We start from the raw sequence: 21167 nt of genomic DNA on the forward strand, positions 1-21167 counted from the left end.
TTCCCAATACGTCACAATAAATGTGGCGATGGCGCCTGCGCAGTGACACGTCTCCCTTCTCGCAGCTGGGGTTGGATTCCAGGGAGCGAGAGAGAGAGAGAGAGAGGAAGGTTGGGAGAACGTGAACTTTCTCTCTCTCGCGCGCGCGCCGCTCTCGCGGGAACGGCGCAGAGGGCCAGCTCGAGAGCGCGCAGGAAGAAAAAGGAGAGCTGGGAGTAGGAGGAGAGTAGTCTTGAGGCGACGCGTGTGTATGCGCGCGCGCTCATAGGGAAGGGGGCGGGGCGAGGCGCGCGGAGCTGAGGCGCGCGGGCGGCGGCGGCCATGGCGGGGCAGCAGTTCCAGTACGACCACAGCGGCAACACCTTCTTCTACTTCCTCACCAGCTTCGTGGCCCTCATCGTCATCCCCGCCACTTACTACCTGTGGCCGCGGGACCAGCACGCCGGTGAGTGGGCCTCCTCTCCCAACTCCCGGCGGGCGGGCCTCCTTCCCTGCCTCACTTTATGGGCGCCGCTTTCCCCTTCCCCTCAGGAAGGCCCACCGGGAAGCCTCCCTCTCTTCGCCTCCCTCAAGAAAGCCTCCCTTGAGTGCCTCGATACTGGAGAATGAAGGCGGCTTGGCGCCCCTTGAGCAGCCCTGGCTCAGTGCGAAGGAATCCTGGGAGCTGTGGTTTCACAAGGGCTTAAAGCCACCTCTGACTAAGAGTGCCTCGTCAGACTACAGCTCCCATTGTTCCATAGCATTGAGACCCAGGGTAATTAAAATGCATTCGTGCGTTTGCGCTCCAGTGGTGTCGTCATCACTGTTCGTCACTCCCCTGCTGAACTGGCTCTATTTCTACTTACAGGTCTCTTCACCTACTTATCTTAGTGTTTTTGGGGTTTTTTTTTAACTGTATAATGTTCTGTTCTTACTATGGTAGTACCTTAGGGCCGGGATGTAACGTTGCACTTACCTGTAAAATCCATGGTTTCACCATAAGTCCACAATTCGCTTGAACGCAGTGTCGTTGTGGAGAATGGCCCCAACTAGTTGGGTTGTGGTCTTTCAAGGTGCCTTCTTCATGGGAAGCATACAGGTCGAATGAGCATGCCTTACCAGGAAGTCCCGAAATCCAGGATACTCCCAAACCCTCCATATGGTTGGCCTTTGCTTCCTTCCTGAAGTTTGTGTTGTCAAAGGCTTTCATGGCCAGAATCACGGGGTTGCTGTGAGTTTACCAGGCTGTATGGCCATGTTGCAGTAGCATTCTCTCCCGACGTTTCATCCACATTCTCAGAGGTTGAGGGGTCTTTTGGAAACTAGGCAAGTGAGGTTGACATCTGTGGAACTGCTTGAGGCAGGTGTGAATGTTACAAATGGCCACCTTGATTATCATTTAATGGTCTTGCATGGCCAGCTAATACCTCCCAACCAAGGATTCCCCCAGGCAGTAATCAGCCAGGCTTTGAAGCTGTAAGGCCATTAAATGCTAATCAAGGTGGCCAGTTGCAACTCTTGTCTGCTTGAGGCAAATGTGTATGTTGCAATAGGCCACTTTGATTAGCATTTAATGGCCTTGCACAGCCAACTAACACCTCCCAACCAAGGATCCCCACAGGCAGCAATCAGCCAGGCTTTGAAGCTGTAAGGCCATTAAATGCTAATCAAGGTGGCCAGTTGTAATTCTTGTCTGCTTGAGGCATGTTGCAGTTGGCCACCTTGATTAGCATTGAATGGCTTTGCAATTTCAAAACCTGGCTGCTTCCTGGCTTTGAGGTTTCTGGTTTCCACACTTGCCTCAAGCCGACAAGAGTTCTTTCTCCCACCCCAGACATTCCACGGATATATCAACCTGACTTGCCTCGTTTCTAACAGACTCCTCAACCTCTGAGGATGCTTGCCGTAGATGTGGGTGAAACATCAGGAGAGAATGGTTCTGGAACATGGCCATACAGCCCGGAAAACTCAAAGTAACTTACCCAAAGTTTGTTTCATGGAAACAATTGTTTAGAATAGTTTGTATTTACTATTGCACACACACTCTCTCTGTAGTGTATAAGAAATATAAGTTTTTAGATTTACCACACTCATCTAAGGTATCTCATCATTATATGCAAATATTCCAAAATCCGAAACACTTCTGGTCCCAAGCATTTTGGATAAAGGTACTCAAATCTTTCTTGGTTCTCAAGTGGGATATGAAATATCAGTAAATTTCATTTTTAGACTCTGGTCCTGTCTCCCAAGATATCTCATGTGTCTGTAAGTATTTCAGAATCCAAAATATGGTACCCGTCTCATCCTGTATAAGGGATACTCAGCAGCAATACTTTGTGAAGTCCCTCTCTTTGTTTTTTTCCCTTTCTCCTTCCAGCTGTCTGTTGACGTTTTGGGCAACCTAGAGGAGTAAATCATTTGTATTTCAAGAGTGAATGGATGTATGCATACTGCAGAATTATGGCAGTTTGAAACTACGTTAACTGCCATAGATCAGTGATATAATAACAATAATTTTATTGATTAGCCCTTAGGCCATTTCACAATATCAAACCAAACAACAAGGCTTGATAAGACTAGATTGTACTCTATGGCGTAAGTTAAAATAAGACACTTATAACAATACAGTTAATAAATATAAAACTGAATATATACATCATATTTCCTTATCACCCCTACAGTTTATTCCGATCAGCCGCACATATGTGGTTCTCAAATTTATTGTTTTGTACTGTTTTATGTTATTTTGGGTTTTGGCCACACATAAAATATGTTGTTCTGATGTGAGATTCCTAATACATTATCCATTTGATATATAGGCCAAGGTAGAAGTCTCTTACCTTCAAATGACGTGTGCTATATCCTCAATTTCAGATGCTCCTCCGACACATCTGTTCATTATAAGGGATGCTGTTAAATCTCCCATATCTGACCATTGTACCAACCTGATCAAATCTAGTTTGAGTCAATACCTCCCTAAAATGTTTTGGCATTTGCATTTTAGATAGTTGGCAATTTGAAAGGTACATTTATATTGACTCAGTCATTTTAGGTTGGCAGTCTTTCTGAGGGTGGCTATATCTTGTGCTTCTATGTCCAAAATTCTTTGTATAGCACTCTTTTTTAGTTGGTCTCTTAAAGCACAAGGTCAGTGTTATAGTTTTCTGGGTTTTGTAGTGTTGTGAGATTTTTAGGTACAGCTGCAAAAGAGCCACAAAAAACCTATAAATCTGAGACATCTATAGCAGTGAGCCATGGAAGTTAAAGTTGTATCATACTGCTAAAATTCTGCACTATAGTTAAACCCTATGTATTTATTTTGCCTTACTTTTGAATTTTTCATTGTTTCTGTGATTTATGGAATTATAGTATCTGAAAGGGCTCTCAAAGGTCCTTTCCATTTTCATATGTATTATATATGCTCACTGCAACTGTTTCCTATAAACTTGCTGTGGACTCTCAGCCTGTGCCTCATGGATCAACACTAGTTTACATGTCACTACTCTGACTAGCACTGATATTAGAGGACATAGAAAAACATGTGTATGTAACTCTTTGGTATGTGCATTGAAGTATCAGACAAACATAGCACAGCCATGTATTATGCTTTACTTTTTGGACTATAGTAATCTGTGTTGTGCTTCATTAACTTGGAAAAATATTGTTTATGTCACATGTGGCTTGTAAATTAGATTAGCACATTTCATGAGGAAAAAGTATGCCTTTGTTTTTACTTTCTGACTGTGCAGATACATGCATTGGCCTTGTCTGAGTACCCTGACCCTTCCTAGGGAACATGAGCATTAAACATACAGATGTCAAGCAGTTATCTATGTTTTTTATATTGTCCTCCAGACTAAATGTGATATTGGTATGAGATTCCTTTATTGTAGCCTTTATTTTAGCAATAAACAAATGTGCAACATGACACTAAAACATAGTCTTTGCACTATTAGTGGTTTCAATTCCAGTCTGCTAAGAAGGTATTGGGAACCCTCAAAAATGCTCTGGAATAGATAAGCCACATAGTAAGTAGTCACTGACTCTAATCATGCTTCTGGACTTCTTTCCTACTTCACCTTATGTCTGTATTTATTACACTTCCACAAAACTAGTGTACATTATTATTTTTCTCATCTTTACCACAGTATACCACTGTCAGTTAGCCACTCACTTTTCAACTGCTCTGCGCTGTCATTTTGAAAGGATACATTTTTCAGTAGGCTGTATCCAATAGTACTCTTTCTCTGCTTGCTGTCATAGTGGGAGTAAGTACAAGCCAGATGGCTGCTCTTTATATTGCTTTTTATTGTAATGCACTTATTCACAGCCATTATTAGCCTCATATACTCTGCTTTGTAGCTTTTTGTTGATAGGCTGACTTACTACCACACTCTGTGAAATTGGTAGTCTGAGATAGTTATCCCAGCATGAGAGAGAGCCCAAGCAGCACAAGATGATATAAAATGGGATAATGGGAAAGAAGCATTTTTCTGAATATGTGGAAGTATTCTGAATATGTTGTATATAACTTCTTGGTATTTAAAAAAATGCAGACCAGGATGCAAACATTGTTGCACACTTTGGCGCCTATGATACTTTTGAAGATGGAGGAAGTCTGCTTCCTGAGCTCTGCAACAAATAAGGCATCTCAGCATCCTCAGCTTTTTAGCTCTGCTGGTTCCCGAGCACCTAGTTTTTTGCATCCTTGAAGTCAGCCAGAGCTTAGAAACAAACAGCTAGTCATCAAGAGGGAAATTGCTGCCTGGTTATAACTAGGCAAAAATAGAACTTTTCAAGAGTAACATTTCTTACTATCACTTTATAAGAATGTTGTCAAAACCATAATTGCCAGAAATATTATGCAGCATAGTGTATCTGTTTACATAGGTAAACAACCATTAATCTTTAAACCATTTTGTCTTTATTTTGATATTGATTTACTTTGATCATCTAGAAGAGTTTGTTACAACAATTTTTTTATTATTTTAGCTTGTTACTAGAGAAATGAGAGCAGGCTTGAACAGCGTTTTAATTATCCTTCTTAAGTTACTTATTATGGAGTTCCCAAAATAAAGAAAATCAAATTATCTACCTTTCCTGTTAATATCTCAGGTGATATTTTGCAATAAGCTGATTGTCTGTACTCAGAAGTTTACACAGATGCCTCCTAAATTTTGAAGTCTTCCTGAATGTTGTTGTTGTCCATTTTTCTCCCTCTGTTTATACCATCTGAAATAAACAGTGAATTGGAAAAACAGACTCATATACTTGGACCAAAGCACTCCCAGCTGCTGATATATGGCTGATCATCGTATCTCTAAATCAGATTTGCTAGTTTCTTATCTGAATGTTGTTCTTCTCTAAAGGATGAGATACTGCCATGGTAGACTAAAGAATATTCTGCTTTTGTGAGGCTCTTAAAATGAGAATCTGCTTGAATCTGGAATGTGTTCAGAGGAGGGCAACTAAAATGATCAAGGGTCTGGAGAACAAGCCCTATAAGGAGCGGCTTAAAGAGCTGGGCATGTTTAGCCTGAAGAAGAGAAGGTTGAGAGGAGACATGATAGCCATGTATAATATATGAGAGGAAGTCACAGGGAGGCGGGATTAAGCTTGTTTTCTGCTTCCCTGGAGACTAAGATGCGGAACAATGGCTTCTAACTTTAAGAAAGGAGATTCCATCTTAACATTAGGAAGAACTTATTGACTGTGAAAACTGTTCAGCAGTGGAACTCTCTGCCCTGGAGTGTGGAGGAGGCTCCTTCTTTGGATGCTTTTAAATAGAGTCTGGATGGCCATCTGTCAGGGGTGCTTTGAATGCAATATTCCTGCTTCTTGGCAGGGGGTTGGACTGGATGGCCCATGAGGTCTCTTCCAACTCTATGATTCTATGACTTTTAATGCTGATCTACAGTATGATTCACATATCCCTAGGGTATAAGTTCCTGAACTCACCATGAAAACAGAAGACCCTATTCAAATGAATTACTTCCACCAGAAGTTACTACAAAGCCATGCTGAAACATTATTATTATTATTATTATTATTATCTTTATTTGTACCCCGCTAGCATCTCCCGCAGGACTCGATGCGGCTTACACAGGCCGGAGCCTCAAAACACAATACAATAAAACATAACACAATAATAAACAAGCAAATCAAAGCAATTAAGCAAAATAACAACAATAACTACATCAAGACACAATTAAAACTGGTTCGGCCGGCGCAATGGGGTACAGGGTTAAAATGCTGAAATGGCAGGAAGAACATGGATTAAAAGGTGCGGTGTGCAGTAACATCGGTTGTGCTAAAGTGCTTCTAGGACTTGGGATGGGGGAATTCCTAATCTGAGAAGGCACATCGGAACAGCCAGGTTTTTAGGTTCCTTCTGAAAACTGCTAAAGTGGGGGCCTGTCGGAGATCTTTTGGAAGGGCATTCCAAAGTCGGGGGGCCGCCACAGAGAAGGCCCTGCCCCGTGTCCCCACCAAGCGCGCTTGCGACGTGGGTGGGATCACGAGCAGGGCCTCCCCAGATGATCGGAGTGAGCGTGTGGGTTCATAGATGGAGATGCGGTCACGCAGGTAGGGTGGTCCCAAACCGTTCAGGGCTTTGTAGGTGAGCACCTGCACCTTGAATTGGGTTCGGAAAATAAATGGCAGCCAGTGGAGCTCCTTAAACAGAGGGGTAGACCTCTCTTGATAATGAGCCCCGGTTAGCATCCTGGCTGCTGCCCGCTGGACCAATTGAAGTTTCCGAGCCGTTTTCAAGGGCAGCCCCACGTAGAGCGCATTGCAGTAATCCATTCTAGAGGTGACCAAGGCGTGGACCACCCCGGCCAGATCTGCCTTCACGAGGTATGGTCGCAGCTAGAAACATCTAGAAAATGCCTAATGAGGAAATACTTTGTTGGATGTGGGTAGGTGAAACCTCAGGTTCTGCAAGCATGAAGGTCAAACTGTACTTTCACTTAATTTTGCAGTCTCATGCACTTTGCCATGGGAATCAATAGTTGGTGTTTCTGCCACTTCATTTGTTAACACTATACCACAGCTGTTAGTATGCCCCACTCTTTCAGGAGGCAGCATAACTGGATCTTGTTCATATAAGAATACATAGGAGGTTTTTTTTTTTTTTTTAGTGTAACAGATAACAGTGCTGGTGACAGCATCTCAGTGGTTTGTTCTGCATTTTCTGTGTTGGCTATAAGGTTTTCAATATTTTCCCAGTTACCATGTAGCTATTAAAAACTTTGTATATTGCTGACAGCTCTGTTTGCTTGATGTCTTGCATTGATTATGCAAAGTAGTGTATATTGATGTGTACGAATTGAGTATAGTTATAACTAGTATGCCCAAGCCTTTAGTTAAACTAATTATGTTGTGTTTTTGGTATTGCATCATGGATTGAGGTAGTATGTTTTTGCTACTATATATTGTTTCCATATGGAATGCAGGAACAAAATCTTTCAAGCATCTACCTTTGTAAGGGTGTTCTGATGTGTTTCATTTGTGCAGTTTGCGTTGTGCATGTATCTCATGCTCCAATATTTCCCAGAAAGCAGTTATTATAATTTATTCATTTGTATCAAGCCTTCCTCAAAAGTGGGACTCAAGACAGCTAAAACATTTAAAACCGTAATTAAATGCAAACCATAAGCAAAAATACAAAAAGAATGCAATTAAATTATCCATAGAATTAAACCCACTTAAAAGAAAGCTATGAGATCCATGGTTGTTTATCCAGTAGGGGGCAATGAATTGTTCATTAAATTTATGTATTATGTTCCTAAATGAAAATAAAGAGCGGCTTTGTTAAAATGTCCTTTTATCCTTTTCTCTATATGTGATTTCTTTATTTCCATGTGCCTATTGACATTTATTTTTCCTTGGTTTGTAGTCTCAGATGATAAAAAACATAGCTTGGTTGGATACATAGTCTTACTGGATATCTTCTAGCTTGCAATATGTGAAAATTACACCCCAGCAAAGAAGAGTTGCAAATAACCACAGATTTGTCATATGGAGATTAAGGAAGATGCCAACATTTTTATGGAATTGTACATAATGAAAGATGGGGTGGTGTTAATATTTGTTAGTACACATACAAGGTGTCCCAAAAAGTCTCCATACATGGGGAAAAAATAACAAACTCATATTTTTATATGAGTTTTATATGAATTTATGTATAAATGTGATACAATGTGTGTGTATGTGTGTGTGTGTGTATATATATTTATATAATGAATAAAGCTACATTTAGCTACAATTTCTCATTTTCCCTATGTATGGTGACTTTTGGGGCACCCAGTTGTATTTTCATGAGCGCATCAACATGCGAAGAAATATGAGATAGTGGTCCTATTTTACTTTATCCATGTTGTCAGTTTGGCTCCTGAACTGTTCTATTGAATTAAATTTTAAAATGAGACGTATAGCTGCCAATAACAATGTGATATGGTAACAATCCAAAAAAAGAATATACTGGGTGAGATGGATCCCCAAGAATGCTCTGAGCTTTCTTAAAGCTGCACAACTTATAAAGTTCTTCCAAAGAGGGGAGAGTTCAACCAGTGATTCCCTGTGCAGAAGTGGTGACTCTTTGGAGCGCCTTCCTTTCTGCTACTGTACAGTTACCATACCATGCACAGATGCAGTATGTTAGGACACTCGATAGCACAGCAGTAGAAAGTTAGCAGTTTTTCATTCTGTTGTTGGTTCCTTAGAAGTCTCAGGTAGTACAGTCTCTGCTGTGCCCTCTTCACCAATACTGCCATATGGGTGCCCCAGATCAGATCCTCTTAACAGTTACATCCAAGAACTTTATATTGACCAACTTCTCCTTTTGGTCTCTATTTATGACCAAGGGCTGAATTTCTGGTCTATTCTTCCTATGAACTCCTTGGGTATATTGATATTAAGAACCATATTATTATCCCTGAACCACAAGAATAGCCGATCCACCTCATCTTGATTGGCAGAATGATCCCTTCAGAGATAAGCCGCACCACAATATTTTTATATGAGTTTATATGAATTTAGGTGTAATTTATGTATTCTTTCCAACCATCTATCATGGTTGGAATTAATAATTGTGAAAAGAATTAACATTGCCTTACAAACAGCTTTAGCATTAAAAGATTTCAATGGAATCAGATTATCTATAACTATGAAACAAGAAAAGTGAAACATTTTGAAGCTGAAACAGAATCTACCTAAATCATACATTTTATTATGATCTTGGCTTTAAAACAGATTGGCTGCATAATTGGGTAGAAACATAAATTGCATTGTTCGAGAAGATTTGTTAAGGTGTATTTTTGTGGCATACACATAATTACGTAAGGCCCATTGAACACTGTTTTGTTTATGACTAAGCCAGGTTTTGTTGGTTTATGAATGACTTATTTAACTGTTAAAAACATGAATTTTCCCAAATGCAGTATTGAAGAATTGTGCCACAGTAACTTATTAAATTTCACCAAAAGATATATTTGCTTTTTTGTAGCACCTTCAGTTTTAGTACACCTACACATTTGGAATAAAATGTGGAGCTGAATTATTTTTTACCACTTCATAACAAAACTATTTTTGTTATTCATAAGGCCTGCCTGGTGGCTTCAGTGGGTCGCTTCACAGAAGCCACCCACAATTGTAGTCATAAGAGCTCTGATAATTTTTAACGTGGCACTATGTAAATTTCTTGAAAAATTACAGCCTTAACGGATTTAATTATATGATGGAGCATGAGTTATCATCAAAACATTCTTGTACGTAAAAATAAAACCTTGGTTTTACTAATCTGCAGTGGAGTATGATCGTTATAGTAAACTGGCAGGACTAATTAATGAAAGTGTATATTATAGACATTTCTCTAAAGGTCTGTGCAGATCTGTTTTCTTTTTGTTTGCAAGTAGTATAAATGCTGTCATCCACAATTGTGTGTGTGTGAGAGGAACCTTGACTTATGAAAACATACCTGTTGACAAACCCACCAAGCATGTCATAGATGTTACGCAATAGATTTGCTTGCTCTTTGTTAGGTATGTTGATGATACTTTCTTCAAGAACATGTAGCTGATAGTTGCAAAAAGCAGCTGGTACAGTAAAAAATGTTGAGAATATTCACATTTGCATTGCAAAACATGGGATGATCTCAGTATAGCAGCTTTGTTTTTCTAGTACTGCATATTGAACCCATTAATTAGCTCTGGTTGTAGTTTTGTTTTAACTTACTGTATTCTATTGAGGCTAGTCCACTCAAAATTATTTCTCACGGATTGGACTGAACAACTACTTCACAGGCAGGTTAAGTATCTCTTATCTAAAAATCCAAAAAGCTCCAAGTTCCAAAATTGTCCACATGAGTGACTTAGGTAGTGATGCCTTTGCTGTTTGATTGTTCAGTGTACCTAGACTTTGTTTCATGCCCCAAATTAAAATGTTGTCTATGAAATTATCTTCAGATTATGTGTATAATATGTATGTGAAACACAAATAAGTTTCATGTTTAGTCTTGGGTCTTGTCTTGTCTTCACAACATCTTATTATGTTTATACAAATATTCTAAAATATGAAATCAAAATACTTTTGGTCCCAAGCATTTAAAATAGTGATACTGGACTTGGGTTTCTTTTTATTTCTGTATTCTGTTTCTTGTCTGGATTCCCAAGCAACTCTCACAATATGTAGAAGATACCAAAGGTCTGGGATTTTGGTGATCTCGAAGCCATTTTTGTTGCATTATGGAATTTGAATTGGTTTCAACTATCTTGATTAAATTACCTAGCAAATCTGTGTTGGGGATGGATGAGTGGCAATTTTGTTCTCACCTGTGAATGTTTTATATCGCAAATTCTATTCTATAATTTTGATATTTGCACTACTTTATATAAAAAAGAACCGATTCCATTAAGTGGTGTGGCCATTCAGTAGAAACAGTTCCCAGAATGGAGAAGGCCACAAAGTTGTTCTTAAAAATGTTGTGTTACAGGTCTTTAGAGAATGTCTACTATTAAGTATTGATTGTGAAAATGTTCAGTTCTGAAATTTAGTAGACGCAGGCATGTAAAATGAAGCATGTTGCTAGAATGGAGGTTTCCCTAATCTGACCTAATAACAAATCTTAACATTTCCATGTGTATGTGGAAGAAAAACCTCTTGAGCATATGACCACAAAGAGAGAAATTGGGAGAGCAATATTATCTACAAGCAACATTTATGATAAATGTATGTGTTAAATGGATACACTGAATAAGATCTGTTAAAAAATTCAGTTTAGACAACTACAGATATTAGCGCTATGTCACAATGGCACATTGCTTGGGAAGATTGTTTGGATTTCTGGACGAATCCTTGACCAAGAACAAGGACTAGAATCATGCAGCCCTCTTGATTTATTGGACTTTTAAGAACAGACATGAGAACCCACTGGTGGGTCACTGGCAGGGTAAATCACTAAATTTCCTTAAAAATAGCTAGATGTGAGCCAAATGCAAAATCTAAAAATTGGGGAACAGCCTAATGAACTCAAGCAAGGCAGAGTGTTTCTGTTAGTAACCTCCAATCTTGGAGTCAACTGCACACAGGCAATCCTTGGGTTGCAAACATCTGACTTACAAATAACTCATAGTTCAGGACAGGAGCGAGACAATGGGAAGTTAGAGAAATCTATCCCTAGGAAGGGAAATTCACTCCAGTAAGAGTTATTGGGGGGGGGGGGGGGGAGGTGGCTCAGCTGAAATTTTCTCACCAATTTTTGTTTCCACAACAAGCCAAATGTTTCAAAATCCAATTATCAAACGTACAGAAATTTGGGTAAAATCTTCTGAGCCGGGCTACAGACAGCAAAACAAACACCACAGGCGTGTTAACCCTTCCCTGTGCTATGCAAAGCTTGAAAACTATATTTTCGGCTGGCGTTACACTCATACACATTCGACTTAAGAACAAACCTACAGAATCTGTCATGTTTGTAACTTGGAGACTGCCTGTACAACAAAAGCTGAGGAATGTTGTAAGTTGCAGGCCAACAACCTCTGGAAGCCTGCGGTTCCTAGTCCGTAGCAGGACCACTTGTACCATTTTCATGCTGTTCTCTAAGGCTCAGACGAGGGAACTGGTGAAAATCTCATGCTTTCCACTTCTGTTAATAGAGGCATCTTCTAGATCAAAATCCTTCATGTGAAAGAAAGGGCACTGATGGCTTCAACCTATAGTTACTAGTTGGATTAAAAATGAATGGGAAATCTGCGGCTTTCCAGGTGTTTTTGTATTTTAACTGTTGTCAGTCTCGGCATTCTCGGTGTTCAGAGAGAATGGGATATTGCCTGAAAGACCACAAGTTCCCTGTTGTACTAAAGTCAGTTGCCAACACAATTATAAAACAACATTTAATTAGATATAAAGAGAACAGGTTACAGCATTATGTCCTTTCATCCATACTGCCAAACTAGAGTGGAAAGTGTAGGGCTTTCTCTCCATTCTACCACCCTCCATAGTTAGGTTGGTGGGGACATGGGAGAAAGCCTTCTCAGTGGCTGCTCCTAAACTCTAGAATTGTCTCCTAAAGGAAGTTTGAACTATCCCTTCTCAGTTTTCTTTTGTGAGCAGGCAAAGACCTCCCTGTTTCAATATGCTTTCTTCCTTGGCTGACGTGGTAGAATGATGTGTAACTGGGTATGCTGTTTTAATATGAATTGTGTGTTTGAGGGGTTTTAATTATTGTAATTTTCAAGAGTGTTCAGTGTTTTGTACTGCAGTTGTAACTACTCTGAATGTATGATGTAAGCTGCTTCGAGTCCCATTCTAGAGAAAAGCAGGATATGAAATAAATGAAGTTGGGATGCAACATGGAGGGTGTAGTTTAGCATAATATTTACACTTGATTGTTTCAGCTACAACTTTATTGTAATACTGACATGTTATCTAAAATTGCATATTTGGCTTAATTTATATATTTAACATAAGTCAAAAGGTTTAGTTGTGAGTATAGGTGTTTCTTTGAGAAGTAAAATGATGTCTTTAGACTCCTGCTAGTAGAAGTATTTTACCGTATACCAGTGCACTATATGGTATGATATAGTATTGCCTTTTTCAAAAACCTGCTATTAATTCTGACAGATATTTGAATAATACAGTGGAAGAGCAAATATCTTTATTTTCATAATAAGAATTACATTTTTTTTTCTTTAAGGCTTCAGCAATTTCTAGAAGAGTACAAAGTTCACAGGTTGTTTTGCTGCTACTCAACATTTTTTTTCTTTTCTCTTATTCCCTGTCCAGAGCAAATTCGCTTGAAAAATTTAAGAAAAGTATATGGAAGATGCCTATGGTATCGATTACGGTTGTTAAAACCCCAGCAGAATATAATTCCTACTATAAAGTAAGTATATTTCGTGTTTAAGATGTAGATCCATATTTTTGTGATAAATATTTTTAAACTAAAATACAAATCAAATTTTCAATATTATGCAGTTATTAATATTGCAGGAGTAGTTTTAGGAGCCTTGAATGGTCTTTGGGGGCCATATATGTAAAGAAACTGAAGAAGATGATCAAGCACTGGATAATGAAAGAATTCTACTAGGTGAAAGGTGAAAAGTTTTAGGATCCATAAATCTTCTTTAAACAATTACATTCATGATCACTTTAAACCCAATAGTTAAAGAAATTCTATGAAGATTCTGCAGTTAAAAGCAGAAGTAATTGGTGGATATGTTCTTTGTTGATGCCCACTAGACCTAATAATGAAAATGAACAGGAATACTTAGAACAGAAGTGCTCTAACATACATCAGGATGGAGAGAGCTTCCTTACAGGAGGATGCCTGGAAACAATAGTTTTAATTTAATAATAATCTTTACTATGAAGTTGAGTATTGAGAACTTCACATTGTTTTCAAGGTTCTCCAAAGAGTATAAGTAGTTAAGATCATTAGGAGAAACTGTCTTAAAAGAACAATCAGTGGTGGAAGTCTGCTTGATGGACAGGCAAAAGAGTACTTTTTGTCACATGGGAAATACTTATAGAATTTCCATCTCTTCTTCCTTTCATTGATTTTAGGAAGGTTGTGCAAATCTCTTCACTGTGTCCTTTTGAACAGTTTCGGTATTAATATTATTGTGATAATAGTTGTATCATGAAATTTGTTTTTAGTGACGTCATTAGCAATCTTTTTTAGTATTAATAAGTAGAATTTGAAACAAATATTCTCAACATTTTGGAGACCATTCATCAGCTTGTTCAGTAGACAGTGCTGATCTTGTGTAATTGTTTTAAGGATTCCTTTAACATTGTTGTAATAAAATACAGCATATAATTTGATAGAAAACCTCTTTCATTCATAATTTTAATGTTTTAAAAATGCTTCCTTTAAAAAAAACTTCTCATTTTCTCAGGAAGGCAATTCTGCTTGCTGGATGGGCACTCTTATTATTTCTTGCCTACAAAGTTTCCAAAACAGACAGAGAATATCAAGAATACAACCCATATGAAGTATTAAATTTAGACCCAGTAAGTAATATTCTTCATTATTATTTATTTAAGTTTGAAATAAATTCACAGATACTCTCAGAGTAAATGAAATAATTTTGTGCTATTCCATGTCACAGGAATGGAACTACCTTTCCTGCTCCCTCCTGTTTATCTGTTGGGTTTTTTTTTTTGCGTGGGGGGCTGCAGGGGAAGAGAAGACTGACAACCTCATCACATTTACCAAAATTGGTGGCATACACCAGTTACTCTCCATTTGCTCACCGTTTGCCCCACAGAGCCTGCCGGCTCCCATCCAGCATAGAGCTACTTCCTCATCACATTTACCAAAATTGGTGGCAACACAGAAGGCTTCCCATGTTGAATTAGCAACAAATTGGGGGGGGGGGGGTATGTGGATGGCATGAGGTTAGGGATAAGTTGGGCAATGCGGCGCAAGTGGTGACACATTCCCCCGCCTCCCACCAGGCACCGCCAGAATCTGTGGCAATTCCTGTGGCAAATGTGATGAGGTCCTTACATTCATTTCACTTAATGATAAATGACTTCTAAATGCCATACATTGATATGTTAAAGTATTATCAGTATGCAGTATTTCTCATTTGAAATCTGGCATGAACTTCTTAATGTGAAATTATATATTTTTGATGTACATTAAGCATTTCTATCTTCTGGCTAATTTTTACCTAGTGATAGAGATCTGATGCGCAATTTTTCCCAAAGCAATTTTTTTGGAAAACAATAAAAATAAGCGGTTTATGGAATATTTTTTTAAAAAATGACTCATTGGCTTTCTACATTATTTCTAAAAACTGTGTACAGGTAGATGCTTATGGAAAACTAGCGCTCACTCTGATTAGTTTCCAAGGTCAGATCGGATGTAGGGTATATCTGTAGAGCTTGGAACGTAGTTGATACAACATTTGGACATTTCAGTTAACTACAAATATAGCAAATTCTGGATTTATTTTTCTGGACCTCTTCTCCATTTCCAATTTTGATTGGATTATGTAGACAAATCATGACTGCCTATAACCTATAAAACAACAACAACAGTTTGATGTGGCAGCATAGAGAAATATAGTGAAAAAATAGCTATGATATCTATTGTGAGATATCAATCATGTAAAGGTTTCTTTGTTCTGGAAGATTTGACAGCATGTTGCATTTTTCAAATAAAGACATAAGCTGCAACATACTTTGAATGGTACAAACATTCATATACTTGTTCATCATTACACTAAAATCTTTCAACATCTGAGTGATTATGAGGTTTGTTACGGTATGCCTTCAGTTATGGTGCTGGTGCTAAATTCTTTTGAGTATGATAGGAGTCACAATCCAGTTTCTTGCATATGTTCTCAGAATACTGAAATCAGTAGGAATAACTCCAGGTATGTAGCATCTTGGATTAGAACCTTAAGGTACTTGGTATAATTAATATGAAACTTTTTCTTTAAAGGGAGCAAGTGTGGCAGAAATTAAAAGACAATACCGTTTGCTGTCACTGAAATACCATCCTGATAAAGGAGGAGATGAAGTTATGTTTATGAGGATTGCAAAGGCTCATGCAGCGTAAGTTTCTTAATACTCCCCCCCCCCCCACAGAATGGCAGTTGATGCAATCTAGCACACAAAGAAATTAACACCCTCATCGCAATCTTTGAACCAGTTAGCTGTGATTCCTGCCTAATGTTACCTGTGCTAATTTTATATTACCTTAGTTTAAGTGTGTTGGTTGAACTGTTCGGTTGCTTCCTTGATAAACCAGGATTTATAAACCAACAATAAAATCTAGTTTTTAATTCTGGCTTTTTGAGGGAACAGCTAGCAAGGACTTCTGGTTTGGACAATACTAAACAAAACCGTAGCAGGTATACTTAACTGTCATGCTTATAGGAAGGAACAAATGGGCTGAACACTAAATGTTCTTTGCAAAGTAGACCCCTGAGTGTCAGAGGCTTATTGCCAGTCATGCATTAGTGTCTGTTGGGATAGATTTAAACATGCATATTCTCACAAAAGGAAGAGCATTATTATTATACTAGCTAGGACTGAGGGAACTGCATCCCAAAAAATTAAGACAGCCCACTGCAGTTGTAGCACAATAAGGCAATTCAAATGAAATGTGATTTTTTTTGTTTTGATACCATATCTTTCTTTTGTTTTGAAGAGGCAGTGACCTGCCTCTTCAAAGTAAACCATGTTTATGTACATGCTCGAACTTTGAAAATTGGTGCTCTTCCCACTCTAGTATGGTTTTGAAGAGGTTGTTGGAAGCTTTCACTGACCATTTTCACTGTATTTTATCTTTAGGATAGCTATGGCTATCCTTCAGTATAATTCAGTGAAACAAGCCAGCTTGAGTCAGTGCAGTCCTTTTATAACAAATTCTACTTTGGTTTAGTTAGGACATATATTGAGGAGCCATTTTAGCTTGGGAAAAGAAAGAAATTAGAAGTTAAAATTGTATTGGTATTCTAAACTTTGACCTGTATCCAGAATTTCATTCCAGTAGGGGAAGCAGAGCTTTTCCCTTTCTGGGAAACTGTTTTGGTTGTTGTGTCTTCAAGTTGTTTCTGACTTAGTACCTTTGCAGAGAGTTTTCTTGTCAAGATTTGTTCTGAGGGGCTATGCCTTTTTCTGAGGCTGAGAGAGACTTGACTTGCTCTAGGCCACCCAGTGGATAGTCATGGCTGAGTGGGGATTTTTATACTGGTCTTCAGAGTTAAATTCAAATGTTCAAGCCACTACATCCATATTGACTTCTCCTTTTCCTGCAGTTCCCTGAACCACCATCTTTTCTGTTTATGAGGTTCTCTAACTCTTCAGCGCAGAGTAGGAGAGGGCAATGTGGACTGCAGGTGGAAGGGGAAACAGGCTAAAACTGTGTGCTCCATTCTGCAGGTAGAAATATTCCACTTGATAGCCTCCCTCTGACAAGGGGAGACCCTTTGTCCACGCTAAAAAATTACTAAATCCAGCGAATTATTGCATAACACCCTTCTAACTGATTTAGACTGCAGTTATAGGCTACTAGAGACGATTTTTCTGAAGTACAGTAATTACAGTATTCCTTCTGCAGCTTCATTCTGAATGTATACATCCTTTTAGTAGTGTTGCAGGGCCTCAACAGTATTAATAGCAGTCCTTAAGAGCAAACTATCCGCACAAAGAAATAAAAGATTTATCACCAATATAGGAAATAGGTGCTTTCTAACATGCTTTCCTATTTTTTTGTTAGTTTAACTGATGACGAATCTCGAAAAAACTGGGAAGAATTTGGCAATCCTGATGGGCCACAAGGTAGTCTTGCAGATTATTCTATCTGAAATCAATGAGTGTCTCAACTTTTGCCCTGTGTTAGGTTTTTTATTGTTTTGTAGCTCAGTCTGTTTCTTGCAGGTTTACAGTTAACTCATTTGTTTTTGTATCACTTCCACCAGGCAGGAGTTGAAGGCCCTCTAGATGTTTGGGTCCAAATAGTATTCTAGCATATATTACATAAGAATGAATTATATGAGCATTAACTGAAAGTAAACACATTCATGTAGTTTTTCCTTCCTAACTTCAGTGTTTACATAGGAAATTCTCCAGAGCCAACTTTGAAGCAATCTAGTTGTGATTCCACTTTCCCATGTGTATATATATATATTCAATGAGGGAAACATCTTTCTGTTTGTTTCTGATTTGCATGGTATTAAGACAGGGAACCTTCTCTGTGAATACCTTTCTTCATAAGAGATATATAAGTATAGAATCCTATGTCTGATTTCACAGATGGTTATTTGAAGTACATTTGTTCCCTTTTTTCCAACATGAGGAAAGTACAATATTCAAAGTGTACACTATATACAGCTTATATAACTGCTTCACTGTATTTCATAACCTTTCCCCCTTATTCTTTGCAGCTACGAGCTTTGGGATTGCATTGCCGGCTTGGATTGTAGATCAGAAGAATTCTATTTTGGTAAGGTAACACTTCACTGCCAAATTGGGTATTTCAAACTGAAGGCAAGCAGGGTTTCCACAGTCAGAAGTGGAGGGGTAAAAAGGTCTTGCATACCTAGTGAATATTTTCTATGGCATTTCTGTAGTCACCTGTAGAGAAGCTTACCATATATACTCATGTATAAGTTGAGGATGAGTTTAGTAGCCAAAATTATGGATTTTGATACGACCTGTGGTTAAGTTGAGGACCATTTCCACAAAAAGAACACTGCCTTCTCAAGGGGCCAATCACCCCTGCTTTTTCCCCACCAAGGCATTAAAAAAGGCCAGATGTATCACTACAGCAGATACAGTAGGGAGGGTTGGTGCTTCTTTTATGTTCTCTGGGATGACTAAGCTCTTACCTTTGCCATTCTATTCGGAGAAAGGGATGGTTCCTTTTTTGATTAGTGTTGAAGGACAGTACTCACTTTTACCTGTGGAAGAAGACACTTCCTCAATTTACCCATTTCCCCCCAACCTGTGTGTTTTCCAGATTTCTGGGGTACACTTTGATTATTTATGCAGCTCTGCAAGGGAGAATATGGTTTTTTCCTGTTCCTGTTCCAATTCTGCTGACTAAAACATTTCACCAATAGAATAACCCTATTGAATTTCGACCCACACATATTCTGTTTTTGTTTACCACTTATCTCTCAAATAATTGTAAGCAATTTGCCCCAAAAAGCTATCTGTCAGGATAATGCTTCACAAAGGACACCATTATTGCTTGTAGGCTTTGAAATTTTTCCATAGTTAAAGATTGTGATTTTCATTTTAAAAGAGCTGTTAAATTCACAACTCTGATAGCTTTACCTATTTTAAATATTTGTGAATGTGTCACAAAATGTCTGATTTTTTTCCTCCTATCTTATCCTTCTAGGTTTTGCTGGTTTATGGATTAGCATTTATGGTTATTCTTCCAGTTGTTGTAGTAAGTATTGCTTTGAAAAAAATGATAGGCTACATCTTGGCAAAATATGGAATAGTAAATGTGCATCCCACCTTTTGCTTTAATCATTTATTGGTCCCATACCTTAAACAATACATGAGTAAAGACTCATCCTATAACTCATGCATTAAATATCTCTTCAGTTCTGATAGTTTTACATTCTGTTGTCTGTAATTGAATGGTTGGATGCTAAGTAGAGTGTATCTGAATGTTCAAAACCATGCACCAGTGTTCCTATGCACCTTGTACCCTGAATTAAAAGGACATGCATTAGAAACTTTCATTTATAAATAGTTGGTTGCTGGGTGAAATTGACAAGTTTCTTCCTGCTTGCTTGGTAATCCAGAGAGGAACATTGTGTCTTTCAAGGAAGAAATCTGGCATTCTGAGATATCTGTGTTTCTCATAATAAAAAGATCTCAGGCTTTCTTACATATACTGTTAAAACTTATTAAATAAATCCTTCTGCTTTTTGTTTTGCCCACTTCACCAGGTATTAATATTATAGGTACAGTCAGCCCTCCATATCCACAGATTTTGTATCCATGGATTAAACCCTCCATGGCTTGGAAATATTAAAAAGTTTCAAAAAAACAAACCTTGATGTTGCCATTTTATATTAAATGGCACATTTCATTACTTCTTTCTATATAATGGGACACTGAGTATCCATGGATTTTGGTATCCACAGGGGATCTTGGAATCCAACCAGATTGGATATCAGGTGTCACTGTACATCATACATCTCTGGCTCTTCAGTTTTTAGAATTGGTTGAGAGCGCTGAACATTTTTCTGACACTTCCATAGGTTTCTTAGGAATTGTTCATCTTTTGATCCCTTGAAGCTAACAGTGGTGCTGACAAGAACATAACACATTTATGGCTACTGTATGCTGCAAACACACTCAATGTATTGCAGTGGTTCTGCAATACATTAAGTGTGGGTCCCAAGATGTTTTGACCTTGAACTTACAGAAATCGTAACAGCTGGTAAACTGGATGGATTTCTGAGAGTTTTAGGCCAAAACACCTGGGGGCCACAGATTGAGAACCACTGATGCAAGGCACATTCAGATTGCTTTCGAGTCGCCTACGAGTTGAGAGGGGTGGTATATAAATATGGTAAATAAATATATAAATAAATGGTAACTGAGGTGGCACATTTGTGAGGTTTTCTTGGCAACAGTACTAGATTTACCATTGTGCTTAGGTGTGCTGAAGTGCAGAGTCTTGGATTTTGCTTTTTTTTTTTGTCGTGTCAGGAGTGACTTGAGAAACTGCAAGTCGCTTCTGGTGTGAGAGAATTGGCCATCTGCAAGGACATTGCCCAGGGGACGTCTGGATGAATGGATGTTTTTATCATCCTTGTGGGAGGCTTCTCTCATGTCCCTGCATGAGGAGCTGGAGCTGATAGAGGGAGCTCATCCGCCTCTCCCCGGATTCAAACCTGCGACCTGTCGGTCTTCAGTCCTGCCGGCAGAGGGGTTTAACCCACTGCGCCACCGGGGGCACCGGGGGATTTTGCTGATGTAGTGCAATTCTAAACAAATTTAGAGTGATGTTTCAGAGTGATTCCAGACATAATCATAGAGTTGATAGTCTATGGAAGTGTGCCACAAAGCAGGCAGTGTAGGTCTACTGGGCCTACCTCTTTCAGGGGCCTCATTTGTCCTAAATACCTCACTACTTGGAAAAATTTATTCTGACGTGGCTTGCCATTCTCTTCATCTGAAGCTAAGAGTCTATGGCTAGC

General features: G+C 38.7%; 1 protein-coding gene across 1 annotated transcript in view; it reads left to right on the forward strand.

Annotated features, from left to right (window-relative positions):
- The first annotated feature begins 278 nt into the window (after positions 1 to 278).
- Positions 279 to 21167, forward strand: part of SEC63 (SEC63 homolog, protein translocation regulator) — a 40854-nt gene continuing 19965 nt past the window's right edge. Inside the window, exons 1-7 of the mRNA XM_060753128.2 lie at positions 279 to 445; positions 13264 to 13363; positions 14379 to 14493; positions 15935 to 16047; positions 17717 to 17778; positions 18384 to 18442; positions 19346 to 19396. Coding sequence (XP_060609111.1) covers positions 322 to 445; positions 13264 to 13363; positions 14379 to 14493; positions 15935 to 16047; positions 17717 to 17778; positions 18384 to 18442; positions 19346 to 19396 — 624 coding nt within the window. The 5' untranslated portion in view covers positions 279 to 321. The remainder of the gene's footprint in view (positions 446 to 13263; positions 13364 to 14378; positions 14494 to 15934; positions 16048 to 17716; positions 17779 to 18383; positions 18443 to 19345; positions 19397 to 21167) is intronic.

Source organism: Anolis sagrei, chromosome 1 (assembly GCF_037176765.1).
Source record: "Anolis sagrei isolate rAnoSag1 chromosome 1, rAnoSag1.mat, whole genome shotgun sequence".
NCBI classification, from domain to species: Eukaryota; Metazoa; Chordata; class Lepidosauria; order Squamata; family Dactyloidae; genus Anolis; species Anolis sagrei.